Below are 25,123 nucleotides of genomic sequence, written 5' to 3'. Positions count from 1 at the left end.
GTTCATAGGTCAGTGCTCAACCACTGAGCCATGCTGGCCAGGCAATTATGTGGTCTTTTATTTTAATTTTTTAGAAATATTTTATTGATTTTTTACAGAGAGGAAGGGAGAGGGACAGAGAGTTAGAAACATCGATGAGAGTCCTAACCGGTTTGGCTCAGTGGATAGCGCGTCGGCCTGTGGACTAAAGGGTCCCAGGTTCGATTCTGGTCAAGGGCATGTACCTTGGTTGCGGGCACATCCCCAGTAGGGTGTGTGCAGGAGGCAGCTGATCGGATGTTTCTCTCTTATCAATGTTTCTAACTCTTTATCCCCCTCCCTTCCTCTCTGTAAAAAATCAATAAAATATAAAAAAAGAAAAAAAAAAAGAAACATCGATGAGAAACATCGATCAGCTGCTTCCTGCACACCCCCTGCTGGGGATGTGCCCACAACCAAGGTACATGCCCTTGACCGGAATCGAACCCGGGACCCTTGAGTCCGCAGGCCGACACCCTCTCCACTGAGCCAAACCGGTCAGGGTTATGTGGTCTTTTAAAGATAGTTTTCTTTCTTCCTATCCAATCATTGTGCCTTTATTTCATTTCTTTTCTTTTCTTTTTTTTTTTTTTGTTAATCCTCTTCTGCGGATATTTTTCCATTTATTTTTGGGGAGAGTGGAGAAGAAAGGGAAAGATAGAGAAATATTGATGTGAAAGACATTGATTGGCTGCCTTCTGCACGAGCCCTGACCAGGGCCCGGGCTGGGGAAGAGCCTGCAACCAAGGTATGTGCCCTTCACTGGAGTTGAACCCAGGACCCTTTGGTCTGCAGGCCAGCACTCTATTCACTAAGCAAAACCGCTAGGGCAGTGGTTGGCAAACTGCGGCTCGGCAAACTGCGGCTCACGAGCCACATGCAGCTCTTTGGCCTCTTGAGTGTGGCTCTTCCACAAAATACTGACATCGCATGGGCCACGAAGTTTCAGTCGCACTGTACGTGCACGCCCGCACGTGGTATTTTGTGGAAGAGCCACACTCAAGGGGCCAAAGAGCCGCATGTGGCTCGTGAACCACAGTTTGCGGACCACTGGGCTAGGGGAAGCCTTTATTTCTTTTTTTTGCCTTTATTGCACAAGCTAGAAGCACCATTTTGAGTGTTTATCTCATCAGTTTATTTTTCTTTTACAATTTCTTCTAATCAGGATTCACATGAGGTTCACAAGTTGTTCGATATGTCTCACGTCTATTTTAATCTACAGTTAACCCTTCATTTTATGTTAGTTGCTTTTAATTCAGTGATCAGTACAAAGTCCCTGCATTTATGGAACTTGCTCATAGTGTTGTCATCAAATGCATATTATTAAAATACATACCTTGATGTTTTTCAATAGGTGGATCAACCTCATTGAATATTGTTGTAAAGCTTAAAAATGATTAAATGAGACTAAGAGCACTTTCATGACATTTCGTGTTTTTTTTTTAAATATATTTTATTGATTTTTTACAGAGACGAAGGGAGAGGGATAGTGAGTCAGAAACATCGATGAGAGAGAAGCATCGATCAGTTGCCTCCTGCACACCCCCCACTGGGGATGTGCCTGCAACTAAGGTACATGCCCTTGACCGGAATCGAACCTGGGACCCTTCAGTCCCCAGGCCGACGCTCTATCCAGTGAGCCAAACTAGTCAGGGCTTCATGACATTTCTTATGTACAGGTTAAACTTTTATGAAAAGTAATACTGTTGAAGATTCTTGTAGAAGTACTGGTTCATATAAAACAGCAATAAACTTTGTTTTTAACCCTTTTAGTGCCGGGGAGCGCGATCGTGCTCCTCCTGTCTTTTGCCAAAAGTGCCGGGAGCGTTATCACGCTCCTCTTGCAGTGTCACTATTAGATGCTAGTAGTTCACTCTTTATTGACAGATGGCACCTAAGTGCAGATTACTTATGGTGCCGAATGTTTGTAGTTCTAAAATTGACCACTGGCATTTATCTGCCTAATTTTTTACAGGTAATACGATTTTATGAAGTTTACTCAGATTTTTTAGCCCTAAAGCTTCGAAATGGTGTCCAGTTCTAAGTCTGCTTTTATTAGTGATGATGATACTGCTAAATATGTCAGTTCTTGCTGTGAAGATGATGATTTTGTGGAAGATATTGGAGAAGGGTGTCCCTCTATTTTAACATGTTTTGTTCAAATTTTTTTTCTAGTATTTTATAATACAATCAGCAAACAATATATGTCAAAGATGAAAACAAATGTAAATGTTTCCTTAAGTTTTTGAATATGTAACTTGCGATTCATAATTTTTTTCTTAAACTGTAAAATCAGCAAAAATGCCTTGGCAATTTTAGCATAGTTCCTAGGATATTGGTTGGCACTCAAAGGGTTAAATGGCAGTTATTGACATCGCAGCGCCGTTTTTTTTAGTACAGGCTTTTCTTGTAATGACTCAGTAAGTATTTTAGGCTTTTTGGGCCATATAACTTCTCTGTTGCATATTCTTCCTGGCTTTTCTTTTTTTAAAAAAACCTTTTAAGAACTTAAAAAACATGCTTAACCGCAAAGGCCAGACAAAAACAGGTTGTTGGCTGTAGCTTGCTGACTCTTGTTTTAGAGAATGATTACTTTGAAAGTTTGCATTTCCATTTTTTTCTTTCTCTTTGGGCTCATTGACTTATTAAATACTTAGTAAGTGTCTCTATATATATAAAAGGCTAATACACAAAGTGTCCCCTCGGGAGTTCTACTGGGAGACGTGGAGTTCTATCGCTCGCTATCACGTGCACTGACCACCAGGGAGCAGTGTGGAATGAAGGGAGGCCCCGTCCAGCAGCTGGGGAAGGAAGGCCCCAGCTGGCAGCTGGAAGGTCCCGATCAACCCTGATTGCGGCCAGGCCTAGGGACCCTACCCATGCACTCCCTGTAGGGAGTGGGCCTAAGCAGTCAGTCAGACATCCCCCAAGGGCTCCCTGACTGCAAGAGGGCACAGGGCAGGCTGAGGGACCCACTGAGTGCACAAATTTCATACACTAGGCCTCTAGTATTTCCTAATAACAAGGACGTTCTGTTACAAGACCACAGGTAATTAATATTATGTCACACTGTTATCTATGGGCCTTATTCAGACTTTACCAGTTGTTTAATCTGTGGTCCAAGAACCATTCCAGGATTGCAAGAACCATTCCAGGATTGCATGTTTCATTCAGGTGTCATGTCTTTGTGGCTTCCTTTAATCTGAAGTAGTTCCTTAGTTTTTCTTCACCTTTCATGACTGGACACTTTAAAAAATATATATATATATGTATTTTTTACAGTGGAAGGGAGAGGGATATAGAGTTAGAAACATCAATGAGAAACATCTATCAGCTGCCTCCTGCGCACTCCCTACTGGGAATGTGCCCGTAACCAAGGTACATGCCCTTGACCGAAATTGAACCTGGGACCCTTCAGTCTGCAGGCTGACACTCCATCCACTGAGCCAGACCGGTTAGGGCATGACTTGACACTTTTGAAGATGTTAGTTATTTTGTAGAATGTCCCTAAACTAGGGCTTGTCTGATGTTCCCTCATGATTAGATTCAGATTATACATTTTGACAGGAATAGTACAGAAGTGATGAGTATTCTTTAAAATATATATATATATATATATGTGTGTGTATATATATATATATGTGTATATGTGTGTATATATATATATATATATTTTTTTTTTTTTTTTGGTGAGGGAGAGAGGACTTTAGTGCTGCATTGGCCCTGGAGGGGTCTAGGGCAGGGTGGTGGGGCTTGGTCCGGGGGTTCCACGGCGCCGTCCTTTGCGGTGGCCCCGTAAACAGGGTGTGTGACCACAGCGCTCTCACCAAAGGCCCGAAGTTTCTTATAAATACAGCAGCATTTTGATGAGCGGTGCCCCATGTGTTCGTTGTCCATAGTGTTACTCGTCCATTCCACCTTTTCCTCTGGCTTCCGTTTCCGCAGTTTGATGGTCAGGCTCCAGTTCTTGGGCTCGGTTGTCACGGTAACTGTTGTCGCAGTGCTGGTCTCACTCAGCCTGGCCGCCTTGGCCATGGCTCGGGCTGAGGGAAGGAGGGGGAGACACCCTTCCCTTGCTCTGTGTCTCCGGGACCTAACAGTATCCGTATTGGACTCCAAAAAAATATATATTTTTATTTATTTCAGAGAGGAAGGGAGAGGGAGAGAGAGAGAAAAACATCAATGATGAGAGAAAATCATTGATCAGCTGCCTCCTGCACACCACCCAGTGGGGATTGAGCCCGCAACCCAGGCATATGCCCTTGACCTGAATCAAACCTGTGACCCCTAAGTCTGCAGGCTGATGCTCTATCCACTGAGCCAAGCCAGCTAGTGCCGAGTATTCTTATTGTATGATATCAGGGGCATGGGGTCCGTTTGTCCCATTGCTGGTGCTGTTAACTCGGATCACTTGATTAGGGTGGTGTCTGCTAGGTTCCTTCACTGTGAAGTTATTTTTCACTTTGTCATTAATCAGAGTCTTGTGGGGAGTTATTTTGTGACTACTTTACCAGATTTAGCATCCATTGGTGATTTTTTTGCCTGAAAAATTTATTATGGTGGTTACCAAATGGTAACCCTCTAATTCCATCATTCCTAATACGTTTATTAGTTGGAATTCAGTTGTCAGGCCGGTAGTATGATTAGGAGATGGAGCTTAAGATGATCTCTCTAGGTCAGCGGTTGCCAACCCTTTGGATCTCACAGATCACCAGTTGGTGACTGCTGCCCTAGGTCTAGGGGCAGGGCTCTGGCTGGGGTGGCACACACGATTATGAGCGGAGTACACCTTCCATAGCCTGGGAGCTATGTGAAAGGTACAGAAGGTCCAAGTAGAAAGCCTTTCTTCTAGATGGATTGACCCTTTTATCATTATAAAATACCCCCCCCTTTTTTTAATATGTATTTTGTTGATTTTTTATAGAGAGGAAGGGAGAGAGATAGAGAGTTAGAAACATTGATGAGAGAGAAACATCGATCAGCTGCCTCCTGCACATCAGGCCGATGCTCTATCCACTGAGCCAAACCGGTTTCGGCTAAAATACCCCTTTTTATCTTCATTAACATTTTTGTTTTAAAGTCTGTTTTGTCTGGTAGTACAGTCATTCCAGCTTTCTTGTATGTGCTGTTTTTTGTTTGCACGATAGCCTTTTCCATCCTTATACTTTTAATATATTTGTATCTTTGAATCTGAAGTACCTCTTTTTTAAATATGTTTTTATTGATTTTTAGAGAGAAGAAGGGAAATGGATAGAAGAGAGAAGCATCTATCGGCTGCCTCCTGGACATCCCCCACTGGGGATCAAGCCCACAACTTGGGCTTGTTCCCTTACCGGGAATTGAACTGAGACTTCCTGGTTCATGGGTCGATGCTCAACCACTGAACCACACCATCTGGGCACCTCCTGTATTATTTTGAAGCAGTATACACTATTATTTTTGTAACTTTCTTTGTGTGAATTTGGCATATTGAATCACACTTTAACCTAATTAATAACTATTAAAAGCTTAGAAACCAGGGTATAGTTTTTTAAATCTGATCAATCTAATCATAAATATATTTAGGACTAGAATGTGGTCTTGGCTTTTCTTTGAGATTCAATTTTTTGTAACTAAATGAAATATTAGGATACCTATTTCAGAATACTAAAGAGAAATAAAAGTAAAGCATAATCTGAGTAGATCCAAAAAGAGAAAAAAAAACAAGGATGCATTTGGCATTTTATCAGTTTCAGAGAATGCTGCTGTGATATGCTAACATTCCACCTTGGGTGCCCAACCACCTGGTATATCAGGAGAAGTCAGTGGTTTCTACACTTTGTACCACTTTATACAACTTTGAGTCTTTTATTATTTTCCCTGTTGAACTATTTGATCTGAGTAAATTGGATTGTCAAAACAATTGCTCTTTATTAGTCAAAGGTAGAAATGTAATAATCAATAAAAATAGTGTGACTACTATAAAAGAGTTTTATGTTTTAAACTCTTAAGTAGCTTTGTGAGTTTAAGGGCACTTAATTAGAGGCATTTGCTTAAGTCTTTTAACGATGGCATCTCAGCAACCACTAAGATGAGATAACCCTTCTAAACAAGATTTAGCCATTTTTTAGCTTTTGGCTGCAGACTACAAATAAATAGAAAAATCTAAATTATTCAAATAATGTATGAGAAAATGTACAAATTTGATTAGGCGTAATTGTGAGGCTAGTTTATTTCCTGTGATGCAATTTCAGAGAGACAGCATAACCTAGAAATGAAAAGTCTGGACTTTGGATCACCTGGTTCACATACCACCTCCTGCTCATGAGCTGAATGATTTTGGTCAAGATGTCTAACTAACTGCCAAGGTTTGGTTTCATAGCCTCTAAAGGAGGGATGAGAGATTTGACATTGTGCTTACCATAGTGTCTGGTTTTTAGTCAATTCTATAAATGGTAAATTATTGGTCATATTTAGACTTTAGGAAGTTCTCTGTGCTGTGTGTGAGGCAGTCACAGAATTAGAATATTGGAAATGGAAGGAATCCCAGAGGTGATTTGGTTCAAGACATTATCTTCTAGATGAGGGAAGGTGACAGAGTTGGAGACCAAATTGGCCCTGGCCTCAGTGCTAAGGGCAGTGCTACTTTGCTGGGAATTGACACCATTCAAAACTGCTAGACCTTTTTTTTTTTAGAATAGGGTGTTTTTATGGCACACCCAAGGTTTTTTGTTTTTTTTAAAAAAATATATTTTATTTATTTTTTACAGAGAGCAAGGGAGAGGGATAGAGAGTGAGAAACATCGATCAGCTGCCTCCTGCACACCTTCTACTGGGGATGTGCCCACAACCAAGGAACATGCCCTTGATGGAATCGAACCCGGGATCTTTCAGTCCGCAGGCTGATGCTCTATCCACTGAGCCAAACCGGTTAGGGCTCTGCTAGACTTTTTAGACCTGAATTGTACTTCTCTTTGAATGGTTTAAGTTTCTATCTTTTTGTTTTTCTTTATTGATTAAGGTATTACATATGTGTCCTTATCCCCCGATAGCCCCCCCGCCTCATGCCCTCACCCCCCTGGTGTCTGTGTCCATTGGTTAGGCTTCTATGCATGCATACAAGTTCTTTGGTTGATCTCTCCCTTAAGTTTATGTCTTAATTTGAGAGTTGTGGTTTTATCAAAACGAGACCCCAGTTCTGTTATTCTAGAGTAACTCATGTTTTTAGGAATATAACATTTCACTTTATTAGTGTTTTTATAATTTCCTAAGGGTTCTAATCTTTTCTAATGGAACAAGCCTTAGGGTGTATTATGTTCTATAATAAAATTGAAAATAGAGTCCACATTACTGGAATTACTTGACAGCCAGCTTCATTGGTGTGCTACATTGTTTCAGAAGGCACTTGTTACCTAGATTCTGAAGAAGGCGCTTACTATTTAACAGGATGTAACTTTTTAAAATCCTCATCCAAAGATATTTTTCCATTGATTTTTAGAGAGAGTAGAAGAGAGAGGGAAAGGCAGAGAGGAACATCAGTGTGAGAGAGAAACATTGATTGGTTGCCTCCTGATGGGTTGCCTCCTGCACGCCCTGACCAGGGAGGAGCCTGCAACGGAGGTGCGTTTCCTTGACTAGAATTGAACCCGGGACTCTTCAGTTCGTAGGTTGACGCTCTGTGTACTGAGCCAAACCTCCTAGGGCCAATTTTACTTATTTTGAGACGTTTTTCTGCAGTTGTAAACACAGTACCTATTCTTAGAGGTGAGGGAAAAATATTGGAAGTGACTTGATGTCAGTCACATCAGGAACAGAATCTGTATTTTGCTCCTGAGTAGCTTTTTATGACAGAACAATTGATTACTTTTGGAGTAAAGATTGTTATATTTAGTATTGGTTATTCCAGTACTAAATTTTGAGTTTGATATTGTTCAGTTTCTTTCCTACTGCCTTCCTTCCATGACCCATACCTATTCTGGGCCTCAGAGCCAGCAAAGCAGAGAGAGAGGGGGGTACTGTTCTTAGATAGCTTTTATACTTAATATTAGATGACTCTGGTCCACAGATTGATCACTTGTGCTTTATGAATGGAAACATAAGATATTTTAAATTTGAAAATATTTTTAGCTTGTTTAGCCTATTGAATGTAATAAACATAATATTTAATCTTTTCAGAGGCCGAAACAACAAGGGACTGCCTCAGTCTACGGTGAGTAATTTGAATATTATTTATTTGGAAAAACTGGTAACAAATGTGATTTTGAAACCATAGACCAAAAGTCAAGGCAAAAAAATTCCCTCTTCAATTTTATATCTCCGATATCTTTTACAGATCAGTACTGTTTAGTATAAAATTATTAGCTCTATGTCATTTTGATGATGACTGTATAAAATGTAATATTATCTAGAAATATTTATCATGCATAGTAATGTCATTTCTTCTTTTATAAATCACTAAAGGCGAATCTAACTCCTAAAAGATAAGTGGAATACTAGAACTGGAGTTTGCAGAGCTCTTTGGGTTTAGATTTTGAGTTAATGTGCTATCTTTTATTTCTTTTCATTTTTCTTCCTTTGAAAGGGCCTTTTGGGTTTAAATTGGGCACAAACAGAAGAAGGTATAAGTTCCACTCACTAATTTTTGAGACTTTGTCTTTATTGGGCAGTTTTTCTTCTTTAGAATCAGGAGGACATACACTTATGTAATAAGGAGTGGTGTGACTGATTGATTAATCCTTAGAGCGCTGTCATTGATTAAGTGCTGAGAGCAGATAATCCAAGGTCTTCTACAACTCTACCCCATTTAGTATTAAGGTATTCTTAACCCTGTTTAGTATACAGATCTGTGAATTTTGATGCATACCCTTGTGTAACCACCACCATAATCAAGATAGTAGAACAGTTACATTGCCTCTAAAAATCCCTCATGTCACTTTATAGTGAAATCTCCCCAGTCATTGATCTGTCTCTTCTATTCCTATGGCTTTGTCTTTTCCTCATACATGTAAGTTCAGTTTTGCTTTTTATATCAGGCATAGTCAAAACATTGTTATTTGGTGTGAAAACTTAATTTTCTATTCTCTAAAGAAGCAAAAGACTATAGTAAACCAAATCTTCCTTTAATGCATGTAAGGTATTACAAACCTAACTAAATATTTTATAACAAAATAAATGTTTAATATATGTGCAAGGATAAATATTGATTGCTGATAATATTTTTTTCTTAATATTCCAGATTTCTTTTGATGGAATCTATGCAAATATGAGGATGGTTCATATACTTACATCAGTTGTTGTAAGTTATCAGATTATTGGGGAGAAACTGCCTTGGGAGTGGAATAAAATAATTTCATGAAGTTAAAATGTGGCTGAATGATTCTCTGTGTAACATTTCTTAGGTCATGTTTAATCAGGAATTCTGACTAGAATTTCAGAGGTTAGAATTCTACCCAAGTTACTGTAATTCATTATAAAAAGCATTCTTGTTAACTCTGTTGTGTACATAATATTAGTAGTTGTTATGATGCATTATTTTGTCACCTTATTAGGACTGGCGTCAGAAATACTTAACTTCAGTATTTAAGTTCATGCTGTAAATTCTGAACAGAATTCTGTGAGAATTGTGTATTGTTGATATTTTAAAAACTTTTATTGTTCTGTCAGTGAGCACCTGATATGTTGAATGAAGCCTGATGAATTATAAAACGTAAATTGAAAACAATTACCACCATGACTGGGTATCACACTGTTTCTTTGATAAATTAATTATATGTTTTTAGGGATCCAAATGTGAAGTACAAGTGAAAAATGGAGGTATATATGAAGGAGTTTTTAAAACATACAGTCCTAAGGTAATTTTTACTCTTTTCCTTTTTGTTAAATGTGAAACCCCATGAATCATTAACTGCCCTGTGCTTGTGTGGCTTCCTGACAGTGCCTGTTGGTTTTTGATTTAGCAATTTATAGTTATGAGGTGGGTGTGTTTGTCACATTTTCATGCCCAGTGCTTTACCTTAAAAGCACTTTTTAAAACCACTTTGAATGATTTTGCTCTTCAGTTTCAAATACTGATTATTTTATAGATGGTATGTATAATCAAAAGGATTTCTTGTTCTGTGTGCTTATTAAAATATTTTGGCCTTGCCCTAGCTGGTTTGGCTCAGTGGATGGAGTATGGACTGAAGGGTCCCGGGTTTGATTCTGGTCAAGGGCACCTACCTCGATTGTAGGCTCAGTCCTTATCCCCGGTGGGGCGTATGTGGGAGACAACCGACTGATGTGTCTCTCTCACATCAGTGTTTCTCTCTGTCTCTCCCCTGCACTCTTTCTAAAAATCAATATCCTCTGGTGAACATTAACAACAAAAATATTTTGGCCTTTTCACGTATTGTGGACCAGAAGGGGGAGAAATTGGGTTGTTTGTTTGTTTTCTTTTTTATTACTATTAATGTTCTCGAGGCATACCATGGTAGCAAGGACCAACTTTAGGTGAGAGGATTTTTAAAAGATGGAATGGGAAACAGTTCATATTTCTGAGGAAAACGTATAATTATAGTTCTCTTGAGAGAGATTATTTTTTGCCAAAGGCATGTAAGCATAGTACTTTGATGTGCTGAAGAAGTCATGTCAAGTTTATTTTATAAATGTTTAAATATTTACTCACGTTTTTCATTTTAGTGTGATTTGGTCCTTGATGCTGCACATGAGAAAAGTACAGAATCCAGTTCAGGGCCAAAGCGTGAAGAAATAATGGAGAGTATTTTGTTTAAGTGTTCAGACTTCGTTGTGGTACAATTTAAAGATATGGACTCCAGTTATGCAAGAAGAGGTGAGTTTTGATTTCTTAAGTATGCTTCATGGTTTATAAAATTTGTTCAAGCAGACTCTACAGACATTTTTTTTAAAGAAATATGGGCTTTAAAAAATGACCTGATTAAGATAAATGGGGATTATAATGCATTTTTGTTGGAAAATGTTAAAAACTAGTGGAAGATTCATTGGTACTTTTAGTAGGATAAATAATGAGAGTTTGTGTTCTTATTAAAAAATAGTTTGTAAAGGATTTTCTACAGTGTCATGGTTAAACATGCTGCTGTTACACTCATCGGAAAATTTCTTCTCCCATTTGTTCTGCAATGCTTTAGTTTATACATTTTTCATTTTATCATGCTTATAAATAACACTTATAGTTTTATTAAGCTTATAGTTCTATAAATGCTTTAGTTTCCGTTTTATAAATGCTCTGGAAAGAAATCAAAGGCACAGAGCTAAGGGAGAAAGGCTGTGGATAGAAAATGATTAATGAAGACAAATGGTAAAGGAGAGCCATACATATTTGAAAAAAAGTTCAGGGTATGGGACTACGTTTTGAGAATATAAAAGTGGTGATGTATTATATTAAAATTTAGTATGTTTCAGCTGTTCATTGAGGAGAAAAATGTCAGAGTTGCTGTTATTCATTTAGAGAGTATATTTTATAGTGCTGAATGTTCAATAACATTGTACGACTCTTCTGGGCAATTTTGAACTTGATTCTTAAATTGATTTTTTCTCTTGGTCAAATTTCATAGTCAATTCTATTGCAAATTATAACTCAGCAAGTTTTAATTCTTATGATTCAGTCTATGCCAACAGCTGTTTCTGTTGTGCTAATTTTTCTACACTGTTATTTAGAAGTTATAAGCCACCAGAAAGTTAAAGCTTTTCTCTTGGACCTCTTAACAAGGTTCTCACCTATAGTTTGCTTGCTTTTTCAGAAGCTAGCCATGCTAGGTGCTCTGTAACTTTATTACAGTGTTGATAAAAGCACTGTGTCCTGTTCTTGTATCTTCTCAAATGTCTATCTTGTATTTGTTTTTTTTGTTAATCCTCATTCAGTGATATTTTTTCCACTGACTTTTAGAGAGAGTGAAAAGGAGGGAGGGAGGGATGGGGGGAGAGAGAGAGAAACATCAGTGTGAGAAAAACACATCAATTGGTTGCCTCCCACATGACCCGGACGGGGAATCGAACCTGCAACCCAAGTACGTGCCCTTGACCGGCATATACATACCTTGAAATTGGCATTTTATTTTAACTTGGTTTACTGTCTCTTTCCAATGTTCCTTTCTCACCTGCTTTTTTCTCTTGCCCTCTTTCTGCTCTTCTTATTGGTCCTTATTTATATTTTCTCTCTTTAATATCCCAATTCAACTATGTTTCAGTTCTGTGCCCTCTTGTCTATTTCCTTATTTCATTCTCCCTCATATTTCTTTCTCCTGCTTTATTTCCATTGTAGTATTCTCAGTCTAGAGAACAGGGGTCAAGTGGGCCAAATCCACTCATCAGTAAATAAAGTTTTATTGTAACATAGTTATGCCCATTCCTTTATGCATCGTTAGGGACCGTGTTTCATGCTACAGTGATAGAGTTGAGTAGTTGTAATGGAGACTTATATGGCTTGCAAAACCAAAAAATATTTGCCTACTTTATAGAAAACTTTTTAGAAAAAGTTTGCCTACTTTAGTCCTATATCATTTTTCCTACTGCACATGGGCTGTTAGGGCTGATCAAAAATACATACCATGCTGGGTTTGGTGAAATAACACAACATACTTTTTGTCTCTAAACTCATGCTTTGACTGTAATCTAATACTGTGTAATTTCATTTTTTTAAAATTTTATTTATTGATTTGAGAAAGAGATTTGTTGTTCCACTTATTCATGCATTCATTGGTTGATTCCTGTATGTGTCCTGACCAGGGATTGAACCCCCAACCTTGGTGTATCGGGACGATGCTCTGACCCACTGAGCTACGTGGCCAGGGCATCTTCGCCCTTTGCCATCATCGTTCTCTTTCCTTTGGGTTTTTTATTTTATTTTTATTTTTTATTGATTTTTTACAGAGAGGAAGGGAGAGGGATAGAGAGTTAGAAACACTGATGAGAGAGAAACATCGATCAGCTGCCTCCTGCACACTCCTCCCCACTGGGGATGTGCCCGCAACCAAGGTACATGCCCTTGACCAGAATCGAACCTGGGACCCTTGAGTCCGCAGGCCGATGCTCTGTCCACTGAGCCAAACCGGTTAGGGCTCTGCTTTGTTTTTTTTAGTGAAGAGGATGTCTCACCTCCTGCTTAATCTCGACTTCTCCAGTCATGCCCTTGACTCTGTCCATTCTGCCATTCCTGGTTCTTGCTCTTTTATATCACCTCTCTGTTTCCAAACTCTCAACCTCTTCCTCTCTGCTTACTCTTGCCCTTTAGCCTGAAAACCTATTCAAGTCCCTCTTATCCTAAAAAGTATCCCTTTTAATCCTGAGTTCTTCTAGTGACTATCTTGTCTTTCTTCCTTTCTTATCCAAACATTTTAACTACTATTTTCCACGACTTCTCACTCCATTGTAATCTGCCTTTTGTGCTCACATGTTGGAAACTTCTGAGGCTACCAGTAACCTCTAATTGGTAGGTTTTTGGACTCTTTTGAAGTCTTTACTGCTGCATTTTACACTGCTGATTTCACCCTCCTTCAGAGCTGCTCTTTATTTTTCATGTGTCTTATTAATCATTCCTTTTCTGCTTTATTCTATCTTAGTTTCTAGCACACTGCACTGCCCTTATGTGCTTGTGTTCCCAATGTTTGTTTCTTTGCCCTCTGCTTACCACATACCAGTCACTTATATGCTCTCATAATTTCAGCTAGCACGTATAAGCCCCTGCCAATAATGGCCGTATCATTGCCCTTATAACATATTGTATTATAATTAGACTAAAGGCCTGGTGCACGGATTTGTGCACTGGTGGGGTTCCTTAGCCTGGCCTGTGCCTTCTCGCAATCCAGGACCCCTTGGGGGATGTCGGAGAGCCGGTTTTGGCCTGATCCCCATAGGCCAGGCCTCGACCAATGCATAAATCCGTTCACCAGGCCTCTAGTATGCATATAAGATCTTTGGTTAATTTTTTCTCATCTCCCCCCCACCCCCTTTTTCCCCTGAGATTCATCAGTCTCCATGTTTTCATGCCTGTGGTTTCTGCTCCTATGTTGAGTGTCTGCCCTCTGGCGGTCAGTGCGCATCATAGCTACTGGCCGGTCGCTTAGGCTTTTATATGTATACTAGAGGCCCAGTGCACAAAATTCGTGCACTGGTAGGGTCCCTAGCGGCTGCCTGCTGGGTACTCCCTCCCTTCCCCCGGCTGCCTGCCGCCACCAGGGCCTCCCTTCCCCCTGCCACTGCTGCCAGCTGGGGCCTCCCTTCCTTCCTCCAGCCGGCCCTGCCCCCTGGTCGAACTCCCGGTCGAGGGGACAATTTGCATACTACACTTTTATTGTATAGGATAAATAGATGTTTCTGTCTCCCTCATTATTATACTTTGAGCTCCTTGTACTAGTATTTGGGTACTGTATTTTTTTTTTTGTCCTCAGAGCCTGGTATAGTGTTTTGGCACATAGTACTGGTGTAATATAAATGTCTTTTGAACAAATGAAATTAGAGCCTTCATGTAAAGAGTGAGAAAGCTATAAGTGTCTTATGTATACAGCCTGCCAACAAATACTTAACGAGCTGTGGAATGTGTCCATGGCTGTGCTTGTCACTATGGGAAGTACAGAGAAACCCAAGACTTAATCTACTTTGGGTCCCTTTTGAAAACTTAGTGAAGCTGCATACCCTCATCCTAGAAAAACACACAAACACGCTTCTACATTCACATTTCCCTAAGGAGTTCATATATTCCATGTTAAGAAGCTCTGCCCAAGGCATGTGAAAGAAATCAAGAAGAATGGAATGTTGAAATAGGTGGCATTGTTTTCCAAATGGAGTCCATAGATAGGAAGAATTGTATTAGTTATAGTAGTTGGAGGAAGTTGGGGTGTGAATGTGTGATTAGAGAGCAGTGAGAGAGAATGTCATACGGATTATTTTCTTCTAATATTGTAACATTGTGGTTGCCCTGCACATCTGATAGGACAAGGCCCTCTGAGCAGCAGAGAGAGGGCTCTCTTCTAAAGGGCATGCATTGGGATGCCATGGCAGTCATTGAAGGAAGAGACAGATCATAGAGGAGGATATGGCCTAGGAAGTCTTGGATTCTGAGTGGGTCAGACATGTTTCAGATTCATTTATGGTTGGTGCTCTGGTAGGGCCGGCAGGCCACAGCCTTGGAGCTAAGTAGATACATTCTTGTAGCTAAGAGTGCAGTAGGCTCTGTAGAAGGGCAGGAAATGCTAAAGTTGGACGGGCACTCAGCTTTAAAGCTAGTCGAGTGATCAGGATCAATAGCCTGTCCTTTGGGCAAGAGGGAGGAGAGGCCCTGTGGTAGGCAGACAGATGAGGTGATGGATATCTTGTGGCTGGGGGCTGCCCAGGTTAGCTGGGCAGGAAAGCCCTATAAGGAAGTTGACTTGGGCTTGTAGCTTTTCTAGTGAGCCAGCTCTAAGAAACACCATGATCTGATATTCTTTCCTTAAACGGAACCACTAGGAAGTTTACTACCTTAGCTTTGCTGTGGATTAGTAAAAGAAGGATGTGTGTCTGTGCTGGGGGCAAGTAGTGAATGGAGACTAGCATTTATTGAGGCCAGTGTTTAGGTGGCACAGAAATTGAGATTTAAAAAAGAAGCAGGTATAAAGGACCCAGGTGAGGGAAAACTAAATGGAGGAATTTGAGGTATTCATAGGGAAGTACTGCATACTTATTAAAATAAGGTCTCCTTTGCCCTGACCGGTTTGGCTCAGTGGATAGAGCATCAGCCTGCGGACTGAAGGTCCCGGGTTTGATTCCGGTCAGGGGCACATGCCTGGGTTGCGGGCTCGGTCCCCGGTAGGGGGTGTGCAGGAGGCAGCTGATCAATGATTCTCTCTCATCATGATGTTTCTCTCTCTCTCCCTCTCCCTTCCTCTCTGAGATCAATAAAAATATTTTTTTAAAAAAATAGGGTCTCCTTCCACTAAGTTTTGTTTATACATTTTTAGAGCAAATAGAAATTCTCTGCTATATTCATTTGTTGTATGCTAAGGTCAGAGTAATAACTTTATTTATTAAAAACAAAAGAAAAAAAGGGAAAAAAACCTACAGCATAAAGTAGAATTTTATTTAGACAAACAAAATGAAAATATTGTTTAGTACTAATAAGAGTAAGGTGATCTGATTCACAATATGTATGAGAACTATTGATTTCCTCTATTTAATAGCATTAATCAGCTAGACAGTATAAAATAAAAACATTTACAATAGGAACAGAGTTTAAAGTGTAAAAATAAACATATGTGGTTAAGCTGAAGACTATGAAGACCTACGGAAGGTGGTTATAATAAGATTTGACTAAATGGAGAAATGTTCCATACTTTGACTAGAAATATTTAATACTTTACAGTTGTCTACTCTCCTGAAAGTAATATCTAAAGATAATATTATCTCTATTGTAGAAATTGACAAAATGATTGTAAAGTTTATAAAATATTATGTATTAACAGAAGAACTTTGGAAATTCTTTTCCACCAGAGTCACAAAAGATGACTTGTCCTACCATACAGTAAAATGCATTAGAATTAAAGCATAGTGATCATTGTGGTAAAGAATAGAGAATCTTGCCCTGACTGGTTTGGCTCAGTGGATAGAGCGTCGGCCTGAGGACTAAAGGGTCCCAGGTTCGATTCCAGTCAAGGGCATGTACCTTGGTTGCAGGCACATCCTCAGTGGGGGCTGTGCAGGAGGCAGCTGATCGATGTTTCTCTCATTGATGTTTCTCTCATCGATGTTTCTGGCTCTCTATCCTCTCCCTTCCTCTCTGTAAAAAATCAATAAAATATATTAAAAAAAAGAATAGAGAATCCAAAACAGACAATTTATATGAGCATTTTATTAATATGTAATAAAGATAATAATACTTAAATATGGAGTTAAGGTGGGTTATTCAGTAAATGCTGTTGGGACATTTGGGAGGAATTAGATTCCTACTTTATACCTATCACCAAAATAAAACCTAAATGGTTAAAGAAAAAACATCTTTTAATTAAAACTACATAGGAATTCTAGAAAAAGTCTATGAATTTATATCATTTTGAGACAGAGGATGACTTTATAAGTATGAACATCAAAGCAAAAATTCATAAAGTAAAAGATTTAAATATTTGATTATAAAATATTAAAGACTTACATGTATGCAGAAGTGCCATAAAATTTAGAAGACATGCTCCACACTGGGGAAATGGAATAAAATAAGTTTTACAAATGGTTAGTGAACATGTGGAAAGATAGTCTACCTCACTAGTAATCAAAGGTGTGTAGTTTCAAAGACATGGAATGTGATTTTTCATCTTAGGCTTGCTGAATGGTAAAAGTGAGAAAGATGAATATTAACCTTGTGATGGTGAGGGACTCAAGAAATGACTTATACTCTCCTAGTGGGACAGTTTAAGTAAAAACAAGTAGGACTCTTGAACTCTCCAGTAGATCATTGAAAATGAGTCCAGGACACTTTCAGGAAGACAGTTTACTTGGTTGTATTATGTGATGCTATACCCAGTTACTATCTGGTTTTAGTTTATTTTCTCTTGGTCTGCAGAGTCTTAATGGTGTCTTTATCAATAACATATATATTAAAACTAATAAAAAAGTAGGGCAGTGAGAGAATGTGGGTAAATTGTCTCCATTTTAATTTCTATTCCATCTGACTAAATAGAAAAATGATTGCTTTTTTTACCCAGATCAGTCCTGGCTCAGAATTTTAAGTGAGCATGTGCATTTGAACAGTTGTTCCTCTAATTTATATTAGAAAAGAACAGTCTGAATCTTTAAACTGTTCTTTATATTTGCCAAGGAAACCGAAAGGCATGCATATAACTGTAAGAATTGGAATGAATTTCATTTACTTTCTCTATTTCTGGATACTTTTGCTATAATTCTCAAGTTTTTTTAAAAAGACTACTGTGCTGGCTACTAGTACTGGTGGTTCAGTTACTAAGTTTGATTCCTGAATATTTCTGAATGTATTTTTTTTTTTGGCCTAAATTTGTACAAAATTATTTCCTTTCTCATTCTTTAACTTTTGAGATGAAAACTGTTCCTTTTATAAAAAAATGCTCCAACACTGATTGGAGCCATTTTGCCCTTCCAAATAGCACAGACTAAAAGCTCCTCCTTCCCCTCAAAATGGGGCTTTGCACCCAGAGCCCATTGGAGAAGAGACAGAATGCCCACCTCCTGATGCCTCACTGTTAGAATGTCTTCTGATATCTTTTGGAGGTAATGCAGGAATAAAAAATCTAACATTTTGTGGAATCTCTCAGCTGCTGGGACCAGAAGCGAGCATAATCAGGAAAGGCTCTATTGCCTGTTTTGGGGTATGTGTGCTGTAGGACAGATCTGGTTTCCTATTCCGACCCTACCAAGTGTGAATTCAGGATAATCTATTACTTTATTCTAGCTCTTCCTGATTCATTCTTCCCTAAAAAAAAATTTCATTTGAAGGAAAATTTTTGGGACTGACTTTTATGGATCTAACCTCAAAAGACTTGAATTTATTATTATTATACTAGAGGCCCTGTGCACAAAAATTTGTGCACTCGGGGGAAGGGGTGGTCCCTCAGACCAGCCTGTGCCCTCTCGCAGTCTGGGACCCCTCGGGAGATAACGACCTGCTGGCTTAGGCCTGCTCCCGGGTGGCAGAGGGCAGGCCCAATCCCTAGGTGCAGCCCCTGGTCGGTCTCAGAGCAGGGCCGATTGGGGAGTTGGGGCGCCTTCCCCTGTCATGCACAGAGCAGGGCAGATTGGGAGGTTGTGATGCCACCCTCAGTCATGCTCAGGGTAGGGCCGATTGGGGGGTTGGGGCACCGCCCCCTGTCACACTCAAGGCAGGGTCGATGGGGAGGTTGCGGCGCCACCCCCTGTCACGCACAGAGCAGGGCCCATCGGGGGGTTGGGGCTCCATACCCTGTCATGCACAGAGCAGGGTCAGTCAGGGGGTTGGGGAGCTCCCCCCTGTCACGCACAGAGCAGTGTCAATCGGGGTTGGGGCGCCGCCCTCTATCACCCACAGAGCAGGGCCCGTGGGGGGGGCGGGGTTGGGGCGCCGCCCTCTAACACCCACAGAGCAGGGCCCATCAGGTGGTTGGGGCGCCGCCACTCTCGTACTCAGGGCAGGGCCAATGGGGAGGTTATGGCTCTACCCCGTCACACACAGAGCAGGGCCCGTGGGAGGCGGGGGGTTGGGGCCCCGCCCCCCCCACCCCCTGTCACACACAGAGCTGCAGGGCGATCAGGGGGTTTGGGCGCTGCCCCCTGTCACGCTGATCCCGGTGCCGGAGGCCTCGTGGCTCCGCTGATCCCGGTGCTGGGAGGCATATTACCCTTTTACTATATAGGATAGAGGCCTGGTGCATGGGTGGGGCTGGCTGGTTTGCCCTGAAGGGTGTACTGGATCAGGGTGGGGTTCCCCACTGGGGTGCCTGACCAGCCTGGGTGAGGGGATGATGGCTGTTTGCAGCTGGTCACACACCCTTCAGGATGGGGGTCCCCACTGGGGTGCCTGGCCAGTCTGGCTGAGGGGCTGAGGGCTGTTTTCAGGCTGGGACTGAATCTCCCAACCGCTCCTTTTTTTCTTTTTTTTTTTATTCTGGGCCAGCTTTAGCTCTGAGGCCTTGGCTGCTGAAAACAGGTTTCTGGCCTTTGTTTACCATCTGTATTTGATACAATGTTGCGGTCCTGCTGGCTGAAGCTAGCTGAGTAAAGCAGGTTTCTGGGTTTTTTTTAGCTTCTTTATTCGCAACATAGTTGCTGAGAGTTGCAGCTGAGAGGCCAGCAAGTCAGGCGGGGAACGTTGGAGTTTTCCGTCACTGAAGCAAGCAAGCCTCCCTGTTCGCATCAGCTGCCTGGCTGCCGGCCGCCATCTTGGCTGCCAGTTAATTTGCATATCTCGGCCCTACTCTGTGAGTGACAGGGGGATTAGCCAATGGAAAGGGTAGCGGTCGTACGCCAATTACCATGTTTCTCTTTTATTAGTGTAGATAACTGTCATCTCCATGGTACTATTTCTAATATGAAATAGTTCTGCTTGATAGCCCAGAATTACAGTTAGAAAATAGTTGTGGTCATTCAAAATGAACAGTATCCACTCCTGCATTTTTTTAAAAATATTTTTTACTGGTTTTTTACAGGGGAAGGGAGAGGGATAGAGAGTTAGAAACATCGATGAGAGAGAAACATCGATCAGCTGCCTCCTGCACACCCCCTACTGGGGATATGCCCGCAACCAAGGTACATGCCCTTCACCGGAATCGAACCTGGGACCCTTCAGTCTGTAGGCCAATGCTCTATCCACTGAGCCAAACCGGTTAGGGCCACTCCTGCATTTTTTTTTTTTTTTAAATATATTTTATTGATTTTTTTACAGAGAGAAAGAAAGGGAGAGAGATAGAGAGTTAGAAACATCGATGAGAGGGAAACATCGATCAGCTGCCTCCTGCACACCCCTGACTGGGGATGTGCCTGCAACCCAGGTACATGCCCTTGACCGGAATCAAACCTGGGACCTTTCAGTCTGCAGGCCGACGCTCTAGCCACTGAGCCAAACCGGTTTCGGCTCACTCCTGCATTTTTTAATAGGCAAGTGCTTGTCTGGTATATTTTGTAATGTAACTATAATTTCTTAGTATTTAGATGGGAGGCTTTCAGGTTTCCTATAGTTTTGTGGCTAAGACCCTGATACCTTCCAAGGTTAGGGTGCAAATGGTAGATTTTACAAAAATTTATTTTCAAGTTGGTTATTTGGAACTGAACACTATTCCTGTAGAAACTTAGCCTTCTGAGCTCTGTTACATATGTGTCTTTTATCTCCATTTCATTTTAGCAGCCTGCTTTCATGACTTTTGTCATGGCTTATACCTGCTTTCTGTTCCAGAATGCCCTTCCAGATCTACTCTGACCAGGGTCTACTCTGACCACAGCCAACTTAACCTTGACTCTTCTACTCCCTTTCTTCTGTGCCCCTCAGAGAGCTCTCTGACCCTTCCCCGACCGTCCATTGGTTTAAATAAAGAATTGGGTTCATTTGTTTGATCTTCCTGTGGCCTTCCATTTTTAAACTCCTCTCTGTAGACTCCTATAGCCAGCCTGCAGGGTGTGGCTGGGGACATCCCATTACGGTGCTGGTTAGTTTCTAGCTCTTGCTAGAGCTTTAGGAGGGCTCAGCAGACCTTTTAAACCTGTTTCTACAACCTTAACGACCACTTCTTTCCAGTCATTTTTATCCACAGCAGAAAGTTCTTCCTTGCTACTTTTTAAAGCATAATTTTTAACCTGGATCCATGGATTTCCAAATGGTTTGTGGAGTGGACTCAGGGCATTTTTGAACTTGAATGGGGGAAGAAATTTACATTTTTATTTTCATTACCTTTTAATTGAAATTTAGCTTTTTTCCCTCCATTATTAATGTAGGCAAGAAGTCACTAGTATTTGCAGTATCTGTGACTCTACCACCTATAGCATTCAGTTAATTTTATGTCACTTGAATGGATGTGGATATCTCAAAAATTACTTAATGCTCGTTGTCTCTTTAAAATTGCAATAGTAACTTGCTGTTAGATTTTACTGTTGACTGAATTAATAAAGAAGCATATATCACTATGGCACAAATGTGGTTTTTTGGGTTTTGATAACGGCATTTCATTATATTTGATTTCCTATGTCTTTCATGCAGTTAAACCCATAAGCTCCCTAAAATGCCAGAGGGGTACATGGATCAAAGAAAAAAGGTTAAGAATCCCGAATCTAGAGGCTCCCTGTGCCCCATCTCCCTGAAACCCTCTCTTATCCATTTTTCCTCTCCTACCTGAGGACCTTGCCTCCACTAGTCTACTTGGTTCTGTTGTTCCTCCCCACACAACCTGGGCCCTCACTGTGCTCTTTATCCCCATCTTGTTTCTTCACACTATTCTTTATGCCCTTTAATATTTCCTGTGTAATAAAATGCCTGGTTTAGTATATACTTATGGCGTGAAAATTCATAAAAACATGAGTAAAATACAAAGGTAATCTCACCTATGGATTTGTGTACAGTGGAGAAATTTTATTTTTTATTAAATACATTTTTTTTATTGAAGCGTGAGCAAGCGAGAGAGAATCATCAATGATGAGAGAAAATCATTGATCAGCTCCCGCCACACCCTACACTGGGGTTGGAGCCTGCAACCTGGGCATATGCCCCTACTGGGAATCTAACCATGACCTCCTGGTTCATAGGTTGATGCTCAACCACTGAGCCACACTGGTTGGGCAGAAATTTTATTTTTAATGCTATTCTAGTCTATATTATAACCTCTTTTCTTTCCCCTACTTAATTCTTATATATACCTATATATATGTATGATTATTTTTTTCTTCCCCAGGAAGGAAGGGAAAGGGGGGGAGGGAGGGAGAGAGAGAGAGAGAGAGAGAGAGAGAGAGAGAGAGAGAGAGACATTAATGAATAGAGGCCCAGTGCATTCGTGCACAGGTAGGGTCCCTAGCAGCTGCTGGCTGAGGCCTCCCTTCGCACCCACCTTGGCCTGGTGCCTCCTGCTAACCTGCTCCACCATCCCGCTGCGGTCCTGCTCTCCTCGGGGCCCATTGGGCCAGCAGTGCCTCCATTGCCTCCTGCTGCCAGTGCTGCATTGCCAACACCTGCCATGTTCTGCGCTGCCCCCTGTTGGTCAGCACACATCTGACTCCGGGTTGGTCGAACTCCTGCCTGTAGGGATAATTTGCATATTAGCCTTTTATTATATCGGATAGGATGAGAGATCGGCTGCTTCTGCATGCCTCCTACTAGGGATAGAGCCCGCAACCTGGGCATGTGCCCTGACCTCTTGGTTCATAGGTTGATGCTCACACTTGTTGAGCATCCCTACTTAATTCTTGCTTGTGTTTTTGAAGGCCTTGATCAACTGTTGCTTTTAAGGCCACAGTCTCTAGTTCTCAGAACTAAAGATTTGCTTCAGTCTGTAACTACTCTTCCATACCTAGGAGCTCCTGCAGGAAAAGTCAGGGGTTCTATCTTAGATATGAATCCCCAGCTCATCCAAACTCAGTAATACTCAGTAAATATTAAAGATGGTCTCATTTGTGAGGTTGGCACCCACTATAACTGTAGACTCTATTGTGTATAGATTGGTCCGGGTATAATTGATGGTACATGATAAAATACTTTTTAAAGTCGTTGAAAAAGTCATATTATTAATAATGGTCAAAATAGAATGATATCATTGAAATGAAATTTTTCATTTACCTAGGATTTCAGTGTTTGAGCCCTGGCTGGTTTGCTCAGTGGATAAAGTGTTGGCCTGCGGACTGAAGGGTCCCAGGTTCGATTCCAGTCAAGGGTACAAAGGCTGGGTTGCCGGTTGGATCCCCATTAGGGGCTGTGCAGGAGGCAGCCAATCATCGATGTTTCTCTCCCTCCCTCTCCCTTCCTCTCTGAAATAAAAAAATATCTATTTTTAAAAAATTTCAATGTTTGACAAAACAGATTTAATTGAAAGGTGAACTAGATAGTTGAGGATTTTTTTTTAATATATATTTTATTGATTTTTTACAGAGAGGAAGGGAGAGAGATAGAGAGCTAGAAACATCAATGAGAGAGAAACATCGATCAGCTGCCTCCTGCACACCTCCCACTGGAGATGTGCCCGCAACCAAGGTACATGCCCTTGACCGGAATCGAACCTGGGACCTTTCAGTCTGCAGGCCGACGCTCTATCCACTGAGCCAAACCGGTTACGGCGATAGTTGAGGATTTTGGTGAAGACTTTTCTGGAAGTATTTTAGGGTTTCTGATGTTAAGTCTAATAATGATTTTTAAACTTCCAGTTTTATGTCATTTTGTAGTTTTTAAATATATATATCTGTGTGTATATATATAATTGATTTCAGGGAGGAAGGGAGGAGAGATAGTTAGAAACATCAATGATGAAAGAGAATCATTGATTGGTTGCCTCCTGCATGCCCCCCACTGGGGATAGAGCCCACAAGAGCCCACAATCCGGGCATGTGCCTTTGATCAGAATCGAACCCAGGACCCTTCAGTCTGCAGGCTGATGCTCTAGCTAGCCACTGAGCCAAACCAGCCAGGGCTCATTTTGTAGTTTTAATAAATTCAATTTATATTTTATGGTATGCTACTAGCCTTTAACTTATTTCACCACTATTCTGGCTCTTTAAAATATTCCCCTACAACTTTGCTTCTTCAGTAATAATTGACTGAGAAGTAAAAGAGGAAAACTTGAGGAGAGCACTATCCTATTTCCTGGGTATGGGGCTGAGGGAATGCCTATGGGGGGGGGGGGGGGAAGCATATTGGTTGAGGCATTTCTTCCCAATCACCACAAGGTGGCACCACTGGCTCAGAATGACTGGGTTTCTGTCCAGAATCAGAAGGAAGGCTTTGAGAGCCCACCTGCTGTAAGGGTAGAAGAGGGGAGTTTGGCAGGGGGGGGCAGGGAGGGGGAGGGACAGATAGTTTTATACTCCTTTTTCCTTATAGTCTAGAGATTTTTGTAAATTGGATGTTTATAAACCAGGGAATTAAGCACATGATGAATTTATATCCATTATTTCATCTGATAATTTTTATTGTGTTTTGTTTTTTTTCTTTCTGTACCTGTAGTTGCTTCAGAAACAGGTAATATTTTTCTAACAGTCACTCTGTATTCTTGCATCTTGCCTTTATAAATGCTTTTGTTTCTTACCATAGTGGATAATAGAAAATTAATATACTCTGACTTATGACATTAGAAAAATCTACATGCAAATTCCCACAATTGCAATTGATTATAGCCAGTTGCTTTTTTGAACTTTGCTGGCATTCTGGATACAACATTGTACTATGTAATACCAACAGTGTTTTTGAAAAATCCAAACATGGCTGTTAATAAAGCATTTTTAGAATTTACAGTAATGTTTATTGGTAACAGTGTAGAATGGAATATCAAGGTCTTGATTTCTTTTAGCTAATGATACAGTGCTGATCTGAAGTAGAGTATTTATGACCAGGGTATTCTCCAGCATCCTGACATTATAGCCTCATTTTGTGCTGACTCCCCACTTCTGCGCATCTTTCCCTAAACTTTTTACTCATCTTTAAAAAGGGATTGTCTTTGGGGGAAATTCTGATTTT

The 25,123-nt window shown here is 40.7% G+C and overlaps 1 protein-coding gene across 17 annotated transcripts in view; it reads left to right on the top strand.

Annotated features, from left to right (window-relative positions):
- Positions 1-25,123, top strand: part of ATXN2 (ataxin 2) — a 98,014-nt gene that overhangs the window by 17,430 nt on the left and 55,461 nt on the right. For 11 of the 17 annotated variants that reach the window (XR_004974859.1, XR_004974858.1, XR_004974857.1 and 8 more), the window contains exons 2-6: positions 8,173-8,206; positions 9,233-9,292; positions 9,777-9,848; positions 10,675-10,825; positions 24,614-24,628. Coding sequence is in view for 13 of the 17 variants with exons in the window: in XM_036353857.1 (XP_036209750.1) it covers positions 8,173-8,206; positions 9,233-9,292; positions 9,777-9,848; positions 10,675-10,825; positions 24,614-24,628 (332 nt within the window). In the remaining 4 variants the exon portion in view is untranslated. Of the gene's footprint in view, positions 1-6,171; positions 6,366-8,172; positions 8,207-9,232; positions 9,293-9,776; positions 9,849-10,674; positions 10,826-24,613; positions 24,629-25,123 lie in introns of those variants that run through there. The other 6 variants (XM_036353856.1, XM_036353858.1, XM_036353855.1 and 3 more) reach the window with 2 other exon arrangements.

This window comes from Myotis myotis, unplaced genomic scaffold, assembly GCF_014108235.1.
Source record: "Myotis myotis isolate mMyoMyo1 unplaced genomic scaffold, mMyoMyo1.p scaffold_m19_p_20, whole genome shotgun sequence".
In the NCBI taxonomy this organism is placed as follows: Eukaryota; Metazoa; Chordata; class Mammalia; order Chiroptera; family Vespertilionidae; genus Myotis; species Myotis myotis.
The sequence above is the reverse complement of the archived record's forward strand: the minus strand, read 5'-3'. Positions and strand labels throughout refer to the sequence as shown.